The sequence below is a fragment of the Fundulus heteroclitus genome, chromosome 7 (assembly GCF_011125445.2).
Source record: "Fundulus heteroclitus isolate FHET01 chromosome 7, MU-UCD_Fhet_4.1, whole genome shotgun sequence".
Taxonomy (NCBI): domain Eukaryota; kingdom Metazoa; phylum Chordata; class Actinopteri; order Cyprinodontiformes; family Fundulidae; genus Fundulus; species Fundulus heteroclitus.
Window position 1 is genome coordinate 9,947,547 of NC_046367.1, and position 13,815 is coordinate 9,961,361.

At 39.5% G+C, this 13,815-nt stretch overlaps 1 protein-coding gene across 1 annotated transcript; it reads left to right on the top strand.

Moving 5' to 3' along the window:
- The first annotated feature begins 139 nt into the window (after positions 1–139).
- LOC118563741 (trace amine-associated receptor 13c-like) lies at positions 140–1,341 on the top strand. Its single transcript, XM_036139478.1, has 2 exons — positions 140–299; positions 534–1,341. The coding sequence occupies exons 1-2, from the start codon at positions 223–225 to the stop codon at positions 1,339–1,341; spliced, it is 885 nt and encodes a 294-aa protein (XP_035995371.1). The 5' UTR covers positions 140–222.
- Positions 1,342–13,815: the final 12,474 nt, after the last annotated feature.

Sequence of the window (13,815 nt, forward strand, 5' to 3'; positions counted from 1 at the left end):
TCTTAAATGTACTCAAAAAATAAGTAAATACACATTACAGTGATGATGTACTTGTACTTTTGAGAAGGGGTAAAAGAGAAAAAAAAGCTATGTGTCATTTGAATTGAGCAAAGGAGGTGTGGCAGCAATGCCTCACAGAGAACAAATAATCTGATATGAGGGAGGGTACAAAAATATTTGTTGTAAAACAGATGCTGTTCAGAGAGCTGCAGCTGTCCAAGGATGGAGATCCAATACAGAGCTGAGCTCTGTTTCCCACATCTCCTCAATGGCTCCTGCAGGAAGCCCATACTTCACTGGTCTGAAGCTGTTCTCCTGAACACTATTTTGTCCTTCATCTCACTAATCACTGTAGTGCTCAATATGCTCATCATCATCTCAGTCTCCCATTTCAGGCAGATATGAACTTCCTGGCATAACCTAGAGTTTAAATTTTAGAATTGTGAAGTGTAATTTTTGTGATCTGTATATTTTGTATGTAGTGATGATACTGTACTTGATTTGTTACTGATGTTTCCTCTGTTTCCTTCCAGGCAGCTCCACACACCTACTAACATCCTCCTCCTCTCTCTGGCTGTGTCAGAATTTCTTGTTGGTCTCCTGCTGTTACCTTTAGAGATCTACCGAAACATAGCTTGTTGGTTTTTTGGAGATATCATATGTGTTTTGTATTGTTATTTGACTGGTCACATATTATATGCTTCGATTGGGAACATTGTTCTCATTTCAGTTGATCGCTATATTGCCATTTGTGACCCTCTGCATTACCCCACCAGAATTTCTACAGCAAAAACAAAATGTTGTGTGTGTCTGTGTTGGCTGTGGTACGCTTTCTATAGCATATTCTATGTGAAGGATGAGTTGATACAACCAGGAAGAGTGAGTTCCTGTGCTGGAGAATGCTCATTTATCATTCAATATATAGCTGGAACTATTGATATAATTTTTAACTTTATATTCCCAGTTACCATTATCATAGTCCTCTATATGAGAGTGTTTGTGGTGGCTCTGTCTCACGCTCGTGCAATGCGCTCTCACATTACATCTGTCACACTCATACGTTCATTGAATGTGATAACAAAATCGGATTTGAAAGCAGCCAGGACTCTTGGTATTCTCGTTGTTGTATATCTTGTATGTTTCTGCCCATACTATTGCTATTCTCTCATTGGGGTTAATCTTACCAGTACATATGGCAGTTTTGTTATCTTTTTGTTTTATTTTAATTCTTGTCTTAATCCATTAATCTATGCATTGTTTTACCCCTGGTTCCGTAAAGCTATCAGACATATTGTTACTCTACAGATACTACAACCTGGCTCTTGTGAGGTAACACTGTAGTGTAGTCTGAGATTTCTTCAGTCCAAAAAGATTGGAAAGACACTTGCTTTTTATTGTAGTAAATACATATTTGTTTTTGGGATAAGCTTCATCAAAGTAATACAGATTTATTTTAGGAATGTACTTTAGTTTCTGTATTAAATATTTTTCTCCTGATTTAGTTTGTCAGTACATTTTGAACATCCTTGTTGTAAATATGGGATAACTTATTTAGCACAGAATAATTTTCTTAATCTAAAAAAAACATACTGGTGAAAACAAAACATTCTTAAAAAGGTAACCTTTTATATTTTATATCAGCATTATGATCCAGTGTCCCAATGTTTGCGTGATGAAAGCACTATTACAACTGTAGACTGATGATTTGCAATTATATTGCTCAAGAAATGTAAAGCAACACCATGTAAGTTTCGGCTAGGTATTTGGTTAATTTGAAATATATCAAAATATTTTTCTGGTTTATACACAGTGCTTGCATGCATCGATGCTCCGTGCGGGCTGCCCTGAACAACTTGCCAATGTAACTCGAGAGGGTCTGATCCATCGCTAAATGGGTCACATGACCTAGAGCATCGCTTTAAGATAGGGTATACTCGACACATTGAACAGGGCGCGAGGGAGCGGTTGCCAAAAGGGACCCGATTCTACTGTTCTCACCCCATGTGCTGTCACTGCACAAGATTGTGCACCCTTCAAGTTTTTGTAATTTGGTGCGGACCACACACACAAGTTTCATTCAAAATGGGACAATTCAATGGAGCTCTCGCTGAACAAGGTTTAAGGCTTGTTGAAAAAAGTTTAAATATAGGTTTTGGGTTGATGTTTATCTGTGACAGACTGGTGACCTGTCCAGGGTGTACCCCGCCTCTCGCCCATTGAATGCTTGAAATAGGCACCAACACCCCTCGTGACCCCACAAGGGATAGACGTGACGGAAAATGGATGGATGGATGGATGGATGGATGGATGGGTTGATGTTTATTTCAGATAATGGATTTTTCACCATGTGCAATGCATGTATGGTTTATAATATCATAAAAGATTCAGGGATAGGGGTTAAACTATTTCTCTTCAGAAATAATTGAAGTTTAGGCGTATTTATATTATAGAATCATGATATAAAACTCACACAATAGCACAGATATCTTATTCTGAGAACTCCCAATCAAAGTGTTATTTGTTTTTGTACAAATACTGTTTTTTTAAAGGGAAAAAACTTGGTTATGCTTTTAAGTGATATACCCTGTGATTTCTGACAACCTAAAAGTTTGAATAACTACGATAAAACAATATTAGAATTGTCACAGGTTGTACTCATGTCCTTTTAATACACAATCAAAATATGTAAACAGTGATTGCAAGTGTCTCTCGTGAACGGTTATTTTAAACTTAGTTTTTTGCACAGATTTTGCTGTGCATTATACAACTCAACACCTTACTTGTACATCCTATTAAAGTACAAAAACACTGCAATGACAATACACTTGTAAATGCATTTTCCGCTATTATTCCAATGACCTTGGATAGTGCAATCAACATATATAAATAGAAAATTATCCAAGGTAATGTAAAGCTTAGTGTGATGTGCAAGTTTGGTAGTGCAGCATGTAGAAGAGTTTTTAGGAAATAAAAAAAGAAAGTAAAAGCACAGGTGCAAAAAGATTTCACAGTGTTATTCCTATGATCTTGGGTAGTGCAACATAAAAATAAAACTCTAATGACTTTATTTGAAATATAACTTAATGTTGTGAGTTATGCAGCATACTTCCTATGAAGTGTATATAAATAAACAAATGTAATGCAACTGAAACTGAAAGTTTTTCGTATGGGCTTGGATAGTGTAATCAACATATAAAAACAGACATTTCTCAAGTCGGTTGTATGATCATAAACCCAGGAGCAAATAGCAGTATAAGGTAAATCTAAGACACAAATGGCTAGAAAAGGATGGTATTGGCCTAAATGTTTAAATATGAGCTGAATGGCACACTGGAATCATTTTGAGGTCTAAGACTCTAAGCTCACTTTTTCTTCTGCCTAATTGGAAATGAGTATCTGAAAAACTGGCAGCATGGAGAAGTTATGTTTCCTGCAATGCATGGTCACATCCTATCGTACACTTTCATGTAGATCATGAAGAAACAAAGATTTAAAAAGTGGGTCCTCCTCAGGACACGGAGAATTAAATCCCTGAGAATAAAGGTTCCTCAGTCTATTCCTCAGTCATGTCTCACCATCTCCACCATGGCCACGATACCAAAATATTCTGCAACTCCACAACCTAGAGGCCCCATTGAGTGGTTTGCATAGTGGTTGACATAGAAAAACTATTTAAATTGAAGTGCAGTTGCTGCTTCCTGCCAGCTGGCTCCGCTATAGAAGTGTTATCGCAGATCCTGCCTCCCAGGAGCTGGTAGACTTTATAACTATCAATTTCCCCCTAAAAAGGCTATATAGGTGTTTAAATCCCTGCTTCTTTTGCAATTTTTAAATGCTTGTAAATAGCCTGTTGGTATTTTTATGCATAAGTATGCATGTGCATTTTGCATACATTTTTAAATGCCCCTTAGTTTCACAATTCTTGGCTAAATTGTGTGAATGGAGTTTAAGTGCTAAATTCCCTTAAAAGAAAGGTGAGAAGCATAAGCTAAAAAAATCTAGTAATTCCTTAAAAGGTGAAGCCTAGCGCAAAAGCTAGTAATTCCTAAAGAAAGGTAAGCAGTTGCTACAGAGCTTGTAATTCCTAAAGTTTTAGCGTTCTTAACGCTGAAAGAATAGTGCTGTCATAAGCCACATGTTGAACTGTCAACCTGTTTCTACACACACAAATAAGTATTTGCAAAATGTATGTTTAAACATAAATGCCTAGCTAAGCGTGCACCGACTGGATCTTATGTTATTCTGAAAGTTTTGTCATAACTTGTTTGCACAGTGCTCTGTGCTGGATGATCTTCACTATCACCCTGTAAATTAGCCCAATGGTTTAGAGATAACTGAATTCTTCTCAACTCAAGTGGCATTTCTTCCATTTCTACCTGTAATCCTGCCTTTGGAGTTGTTTTAAAGGCCCCTTTGCATAATCTCAAAGGCTGAAACTGGATGTTGTTTAACTTTTTTAGAGATGAACTTGATGCAGATCCATATACCACACAACCATAATCCAGTACTGATCTAATTAATCCACAGTAAATTGCCTTCAACGCTTTTCTGTCAGCCCCCCAGTCACTTCCCACCAAACATCTCATAATATTTAACACCTTCCTACATTTGTCTTGTATTTTCTGGATATGTGCACTCCATGTTATTCGCTCATCAAACCATAACCCTAAAAACCTAAAATGTTTTACTCTTTCTAATTCTTGATTATACAGCTTTAGTTTTACCTCTGTACCAATTATTTTCTTTGTAAAGAACATATACCCCGTTTACACTACTCTTTTTTAACCGATCCGAGACCAGTCCGAGCTCGGTAACCAAGATAACTCTCAAGTGTAAACGGTAAGCAGCCTGAACTGAACCAAGCTAGACATAACCGGACCGCACTAAATGCAGACTAGTTCCTGGGGTGTCTCGGGCTGTTTTTTTTGGCCCGGTTATGTGATAAAAAGAGCGTGAGCAGACTGCGTCATTCCTTACAGTCAGCTGACTGTCCACGGTTTTTCCGGCGTGTCTGGCTGCACGTCCCGATTCACACTCCATTCAGACAAATTTCAGACATTCATAAAAATACTAGCTTCCTTACCGTGCCACACGGTTTTCACTGATGGTTCTGCTTAGCAATGTGATGAACCTCAATGTCTGTCGTTGTTTCCTCCGTCTGTAAATCCTTATTAGACGTTTGTCTCATCCACTTCCCAAAGACGACTCTCTCAAGTAATTTCACCAATGGTTGCCTTCTTCCCCTGACTCTCCGCAAACACCGAAACATCACAATATCAACCATAACATCCTGAATGTTATGGGCGCCGCCGTTTTGTTTTGTTCCGCCTTCAGTCCCAGAGAGCAGCAGTACCGCAGATCATCACTAGGAGGCGAGGAAACCAAGGAACTGAGATAAGCTTGGTGTGTAAACAGTCGGCTTGGTTAGGTGATCCAAGCTCGGACTGGTCTTGGCATGGATCAGTTTAACAAGGGTAGTGTAAATGGGGCTATTGTCTTTGTTTTATCTACTGAGAATTTAAAACCCCATTTATATGACCACTCCTCTATTTCTGTAATAGCATCCTGTAGCTTTTTAACAATAAATTTCAGATTTCTTCCCCTCCTCCAAATTGCCCCATCGTCCGCAAAAAGAGAAAACCCCATCCCATTTCCTAGTTCCCTGATAAAATCATTAATTAATATAGAGAATAATAAAGGACTCAGTATGCTCCCTTGAGGTGTTCCATTCTCTACAGTATATTTTGTCGAGTAATTCTTCCCTATTCTAACTTTTACTGATCTCCCTTGTAAAAAAATCCTTAATTAGACTATGTCAATTAGGTATAAAATGACAAATACATAGATGGATTAACAGCATTGGCGAGAAAACAATAAACAAGGTACCCTTCTTTCCTGAGTTAATATACCTTTATTACATGTGCGAAAAGGAGTAGGAAGAAGTAAAACTTATGTACTCCTACCACTTTAATTCTTTTATTTCTTCTATTTACAATATTTATAATTATGTTGCTATATATATATATATATATATACACACCTACCTACACATATACATACATCATTTTATATACATATATACCCTCATACATATATACAAAAAACAAAACAAAAACACCAACAAAACTTTCCACCATACTTATCTATACCTTCTGAAAATAATTTCTCTGTACATTTTTTTGAAAAGGAATATGTTTGGGCATTGCTTTAGGTTCTGATTTAATTTGTTCTACAATTTAACTCCGTAAATTGATAAACATAATCTTTTCCTTGTAGTTCTACATCTATTAGTCTTAAAATTTCCCCTTCCCCTTAAATTGTACCCTACCTCCCTTTCAGAGAACATCTTTTGTATATTTCCAGGCAATAGGCTATGTCTTACTTTAAACATGAATACTACTGTTTGGTATTCAATTAAATCATAATATTTTAGTAAGTTCGATTTTAGAAATAATGAGTTTGTATGATCCCGAAATCCGGCGTTGTGAATGATTCTTATTGCTCTTTTTTGCATTATGACTAGTGGCTGTAGTGAGTGTTGATATGTGTTTCCCCAAACCTCTACACAATAATTCAAATAAGGTAACAGTAATGAGCAGTACTTCTGGACAGTTTGGTTTTGATGTGTTTTATGTGAGGCTTCCAGCAAATCTTGTCATCTATGATCACTCCAAGAAATTTATTTTCATGTACTCTTTCTATGTTAACCCCCTCTATCTGTATCTTTGCTTGATGCTTTGACTTACAGTTTCCGAATACCATGAATGTAGTTTTACTCAAATTTATTGATAACCTGTTTATGTCAAACCATTGTTTTATTTTCTTGAATTCTGAAGTGATTGATTCCAAGAGTAGCTGTAAGCGGCCCCCTGGTCCAAATATGTTTGTATTGTTATTGTTTCACCGTGTCCCGTCTACGGTGAAGCACCCTCGGTGGACCCAGTTCGTTTTACCCAGTCAGGCGACCCCCACTTACTTATTACCTTGAAAGTAGGATGCATAAAACAGACAAGTATGCTTTTAGTTATATTTTATCTACGTAAAGACAGAGAAATAGTTACAGTCACACCAGCGCTGATGGGCCCCTGATCGGCAGGAAGCCTCGAGTGCTCATCACACAAACATTATATAGGGATCTTGGGACACACCCATGCAAGGGCTGTACACATCCAACTGTGACATCAGCAGAGAAACTGTGTCACCTCCGGGGTGGTATCTGATAGATATGTGCCAATCTTTTGGGTCAGTGCCATCTAAGTGTGCCATGCAGTTCTGGGATAAACAGCTCGTTCCACCTGACCTTGTTGATATCCTAACAGACCCCCTGATGATGTGTCATCATGGCACATCACCAAAGATGATCAACCAGTGGAACGACAGCTCTCAGTCTGTCCCTCTCCCAGAACAGTCGGTCATTCCGTCCAGTCCAAGCAATCCAAGCACGTCAGCTTCCGGCTTCCAGAGTCCATCCATCCGTGTTCTCCATGGCAGTCGATAGTGCGGCTCAGTCTCTTGGGTCACACAGTCTCTGCTGGTGTGCCCGAAAGGCACTTTGTAAAAAACAGTCCAGTTGTCCATTAGCGCCCCCCCCCCCGTTGGTGTGCCCCAAAGGCACATCACAACGAAAACAGTTCCAAGAAATGGGCCGGACAAACTTCAATTGAAACATCTTAGCATCAATCAGCATGAATACTTCATAATTCAGTATTTTTTAGTCAAGACCACAGTCCAAGTATTTTATCTACAATTTAGGGTTCAACTATTAGAGCTAGGCCTGTTTTAGGTTCCTATGCGCACATCATTTTAAGTTTACTTTAGACTAGATAAGCTAAAGATGTACCTTAATCAAGGCCAAATTCGTCTACTCTACCCCCACCCCAAGAAACCTCCTACTTGGTCCTCCACTCTCCATTCCTATGGACAAACATCCATCACTTTCAAATCTTACAAATCCAAGAGTACCAGTAGGGGGCATCAGAGGGCGGGCTGAGCCTCCAGCAGAAAAACCCCATCTCTCTAAGAAATGGTAAAAACCCCATAGAGCCCAGTCTAGGGCACTCCCACTCTGGGCCAATCTGAGCGAGAAGACACCCTGTATTGAATCTAAAAATTAGCCTTACCGAGTAATTTATGGATCTGTGATAGCCATCAGATCCTGGCTCTCTATATAACAAAGCAAAAAGATTGCAAGAACTGTAGGTCTAGGTGTGTGTGTCTGTAACAGAGAGTTTCCATTCTTAGTCATAAAACCATAGCAATCAACATAATGCAACATCACAGTATAAACGTCATAACACATAAAATCAAACATGGAAGTCAGTCGAAAAGAGAAAGAAGAAAAAAAAAGGAGAAAATCGGTTTTGTGATATAAAAAGAGTCTGTACGCAAGTAAAAACCCGTCAGGCCAGTCTGAGCACGTGGCATATTCGTGCATAAGTGGTCAGCTCAGAGTTCTCAGGCAACTGCTCCTTTGTTGCAAAAAGGAAAAATATATATTTTTTTCTTTAAAAAATGATAGTTCTCTGGCAGGTTACCCCCAAACTTCTTAAGTCCTCTTCTTGTTCCTCAGCATGGACAAAAACGATTTAGTTGGATGGTAATGAGTGTTCTGTCCTTTTTCAGGCAATAAGCATTTTATCCCCAGTAAAATGCTCTGTGAAGATGGTTGGCAGACACCAGGCCTTGTTTACTGTTGAATAACAGAAACAAGGTGTAATTAGTGTTCTTATCAAGACTCCCAATCCTTCTGTCATTTACCTTCTTCAAACACTTTCACATCCAGATAATTCCGTTCACAATTATTGTGCTCTTAGCTTAACCTCCTTTACTGTAATCATTAGATCTTGCATTTACCCTTATATTAAAGGAGAAATCTGAAAGTTCAACTTTATCTGCAGCAGCATTTCTCTATAATTCTTTCCCATGTGTGTCTCACATTACAATGTCCGACAGTTGAAAAATCTCTGCAACAGAAATTTATCATCATATGTTTCATGGCTATTGTGTCAAGGTTCGTCTCACCTTATTTAGCACACAAGGAATTGTATTAAAACCTTTCAGAAACTTCTTACTGAACCAGCTTTAAAATACTTCACATTTTTCTAAAAAGCCCAACAGAAAAACCCTTAAGTTTGTAAAAGAAAGCTCCACTATGTATATTTGCAGAATAATGTTGTGATATTAATCAGAAGCAGCCCTATGTACTTCTTGTCTTATTCTGAAAAGCTCAGCTAAGAGAAAGGAAGTCTGTGCATGCCCCTGGCGCACACGGAGTTGTGATTGGTTGCTATTCAAGAAGTGGGTGTAGCCCAGGGCGGAGACAGGAAGTAGTTCTGTGAATCAGTTTCAGCTTGACCTGCATCAGACCAAAAGACTTCTAGTTGAATGCGCCCTCCACCTAGAGCGAAGAGCAATTCTAACCCCATTAATTCTTGATTGTTAAATAATTTCTGCAAACCTTTAAACTGTAGTATGCTGTGAGCAGTAACTCATTGTTGCTTATCGCCCCCTGACCATGTAAGAAGCTCCATACTGCTCTAGGTCTTTAAACCTTTTTCAGTCATTCAACATTATTTTAATTTATAATACATCCAAGCATAATTATATCCCCTAGTAAATCAACCCTTTAACAAGTATCTAGTTCTTGTTCTCATGTGTTTTTAGTTTACCCTTGAAAAACTTTAAGCAGACATTACTCCGAGTGATTTTCTTACATTTTCATTCATCTATTATTAAAACCGTTGCTTTTTCTACAGTTTTTCCAAATTTAGGATCTGTGTTTTGTTAACTTATATCATCCAGTGATCTATAAATCCTTATTTTATGTTTGCACCGTGTTGTCCCAGCAGATTAAAAATCCCCATTCTAGAATTTGATTTTATGTTTCGTCAATCACTGTCTGTTGTGATTATTGAAGAAATTGTGTAGTTCCTTCACACCCTCTTAAATATTGACCACCCGTTGGTAAATTATCAGCATTAAGTTTTGCCCTTCTTCTAATTCTTTGTTTAGCCTTAGTATCTGCACCTTAAATTGAGGATTAGTGGAATTCTTTGTATAAACACTTCTCTGTGTCCGTATTTATTTAGGCCTCTATAATTCTGTTCTTTGCATTTTAAGTGTGAACCTGGTCAGGATAGAGAAAGTCATCTCCGATGCTCCTTTTGGCAACCCCACCAAACCCAAACATAAAATTGTTCACAGTCAGTGTTAGGTTACAGGTAATCCCTGTGGGAACACGACGTCGTTTCCTTGGTCCAACCTGGTTCCGATCGCCTGGGTCATCGAAACACTCCACCACCTGTGACAAATCTCTGACATTTTCAAACCACAGCAGAAATTCCTGGGTGTCCACAACCCCTGTCTGTGAAATGTCTCTCGTCGTAAGCCCAGGCTTTCAGTTTATCTCCTCCTTAGTGTCCCCCTTTCGGGCCCATTTACCCCAAGTTGCATATTGTGGAATCCCCGTTTTCAAATGTTCTTTTGTTGAGAGTCCAAGAGTGTGTTCTAGGTGCGTTTCCTGAACGCCAACCTCTCCATGTCATGTTCCTGAAACCTTGTAGTTGAATTCCATCACCTGTGAAGCAAAGCAGTCACGCATAGTCCTGTTCAAGATGTTTTTAGCACAGCAGGAGTTTCACTGTTTTGTGCCATTGCAGCTCTGATGTTCCTCAGAGCCAACCTTCATGCATTGATATCATGTTAAAGCTCTTATCCTCCTATCATCATCTTGTGTCCAGGAGTCACTTCTGCTGTCCTGACCAGATACCAAACGTCCAACTAATCTAATTGACCTCATTTCTTTTCTGCATGTACGCAAGAGGACGATCGTTAGATTATCCTGGTCTAAAAGACCACTAGGTTAATAGATGGCTAAACTATGTTTATGTGGGGTTTTTTTTTCTGGATGTTTTAACATCTAGTTAAAGGACAACTATTGTGCTATTTTTTGTTCAAACAGATAGATGTTAAGTCTCCTCAAACCTTTTAGGTAACTGCGTACAATTCCAAACTATTTACACTGGTGCTTTAATCCCTAATTTACCCAAGTTATTTAGTAGAATAAGGCATTATTCTAATCTTGTGGTTTTATCCATTTAAGTCCTTAACCTTTGTTGTGCTTTATTGATGTCTGCTGGAGTGGCAGATTTTACAGGCATCCTAATTATTTGGTTGTTTTTTGTGCCTCTGCCTACTTTAAGATACCCAGTAAATGTTGTGCTCACAATTTCTCCTTCGCTTGAACAAGGTTAAAAGGTTTAGAGTTTGTTCTGCTTATATTGAAAAATTAGCTTGCTCACTCGTTCGTTCATTTGTTTATGCTATTAACTGCTGCTGTAATGCCTACTTTAACTTTTTCGCCCACTAGTTTTTTCATGATCATAATTATCGCTCATTGATGTAGATGTATTTTTTTTTTCCATGTCGTCTAAATTGCATACATTGTTCTTATCCATATTCCTTTTACGATTAAACGGCCCCCCTATGTCTCCCACTCCTTACTTTAATCACCAATACTCATAAGTTTTGAACATCTGCAAATAATACAAAATTCAATACTTGAGACACATTACAAATATCATTGATATATAATAAAAATAACTTTGGTCCCAACACTGACCCCTGAATTTATCTCAAATGATAAATTAAAACTAACACTAAACTGCTTCTTTTGTGTTTTTGAAGGTTTATAGAAGCAACTGAATATCTTACCTCAACTCATTGACGTTTTTCATAGGCTGACATTCGCCATTTTTTCACCTTGCCCGTGGGCTCGGGTTACCCCATATTCAGGGTAGGTATGGCATCTGGCTTAAGCTGCAACTTTGGTATATTAAACCCTGTCCTGATTACTGCATGGTTTCACCTTGCAGATAGATATATTTTACTCAGCAAGTTGTAGCCTGTCCTTACCTGTGAAGTCTCAGTACCATCATCCACTGCTTATGGCTTCTGCTCTCCCTGTTTCTGCTATTGTGGCAATAAAGATTTCTGTGTGGAGATTTTGTTTTGAAGATGTTAACGTGTGGCCACGACTTAGTAAATCGTGGCCACACTTTACTAATGCGTGGCCACAACTTATCTATCTCGTGGCCACACATTAGTAAGTCGTGGCCACAAGTTATTTGTGAGTGAGCTCCTTTATGGTGGTGTAGCATACATTGGAATTAACTATAATGACATCCTTGTCATGATTTGGGTTTTTGTTATAGTTTATGTTGGTCTTTTTAATTAGTTCACTCTCCTGTCTTAGTATTAGCTCTGGTTTTTATTATTTGCTTATGTTCTGTTTGGTCTTTATGTTGATTTTGGTTCTGGATTAGTCTAGTTTAATTTCTGTTTTGGTTTAGTAATTCTCTCCATGTAATCAATTCTGTCTTAGGTTTAGGTTATGTATTAGTTTTGGTTAATGGAATAGTTTGAGTTTTAATGTGATTTGATTTTTTACTTTGTTTTATATTATCAGTTTCTTCTGGCCTGCTCTGATCAGTTCTGTCACCAGCCTTTTTTCAGTTCACCTGCCAGCATTCTTTTGTCTTCCTGTCACTCCCCTTCACCGGTCACCATCCAATCAGCTTCAGTTTACTTCCAGCCATTTTGCCCCCCCTGATCAGCTCCACCCATTCTGGTAATTAGTTTCACTCTGTTCACCTGCTCACTCCCCTACTTATATCTGCCTCTGTCACATGCACTCGGCCAGATCATTGTCTTTTGAGCCTTTGGTGAGTTTTGTCCAGCATTCCCTTTTGGTTTGTCCTGTCGACTTTACCCAATTGCCTCCAGTATTTCTGAGCCAGCCTGAACCCTGTACCTGTTTTTTCCTGCCCTGTTCTGACTGCTTACTCGTTTTACTGACCTGATTCTTCCCTTGGATTATCAGAGCTTGCCTTATCCCTGTTGTATTCCTGCCTGTTTTGGACTGCCTATCGTGTACCGGATTTTGGACTGTAATTCTGACCACTGAGTTTTGCCTGCCCCTGTATTGTTTAAGATCGCCTCCATTAAAACCTGGTTATTCCACGTACCTCGCTTGTTGTTGGCTGAATACTGGGTCCTCCTGTCTCCGATTCGTGACAATCCTGCAATCTCTTGCAATTAAACACAGAGTGGTAATAAGCAAAGCTCTCAACTTTCACTAGTAGGACTCAGGCCAGCGTCTTTCTACGCCTTGGAAAGCACCTAATTTCTGTTTCCCTGCTCCCCCGCACTGACTGTCTCTGTCGTTGTGTCCTTGGGCAAGACACTTCACCCGCATTGCCTCCTGTCGGTGGTCAGAGGGCCTGGTGGCGCCAGTGCATGGCAGCCTCGCCTCTGTCAGTCTGCCCCAGGGCAGCTGTAGCTACTAACATAGCTCACCACCGTCAGGGTGTGAATGTGTGTGTGAATGGGTGAATGACTGAACTGTAGTGTAAAGCGCTTTGGGGGTCGTCAAGACTAGTTAAAGCGCTATACAAGTACAAGCCATTTACCATTTACCATTTCCCGGGTGGAACCTGCCTCGGATCCCGCTCCGGAGAACCTCTTGCCTCGGCTGAGCCGGCCAGCTCTTGGCCCACTCAGCTGCTTAGGAAGAAAACCTCAGAAAGTCCCTGATCATCCTCACAAGTCTCGGTGTCTACAGAGCGCCGATCCCTGCCGCCGCACGAGTGACCGGACCCTGCCCCGCCCCCTCAGACTCTGCCATGTGTCAGCCACCGCACCCTCTCCGATCACCAGAATCCACCTAGAACCGACGACTCTGCTTGGCAGCCTCCACCCCTGCTGCAAGCAACAGCAGCTTCTCAGTCTTTGCTGCTCCGCAGCAGCCGCTCACTC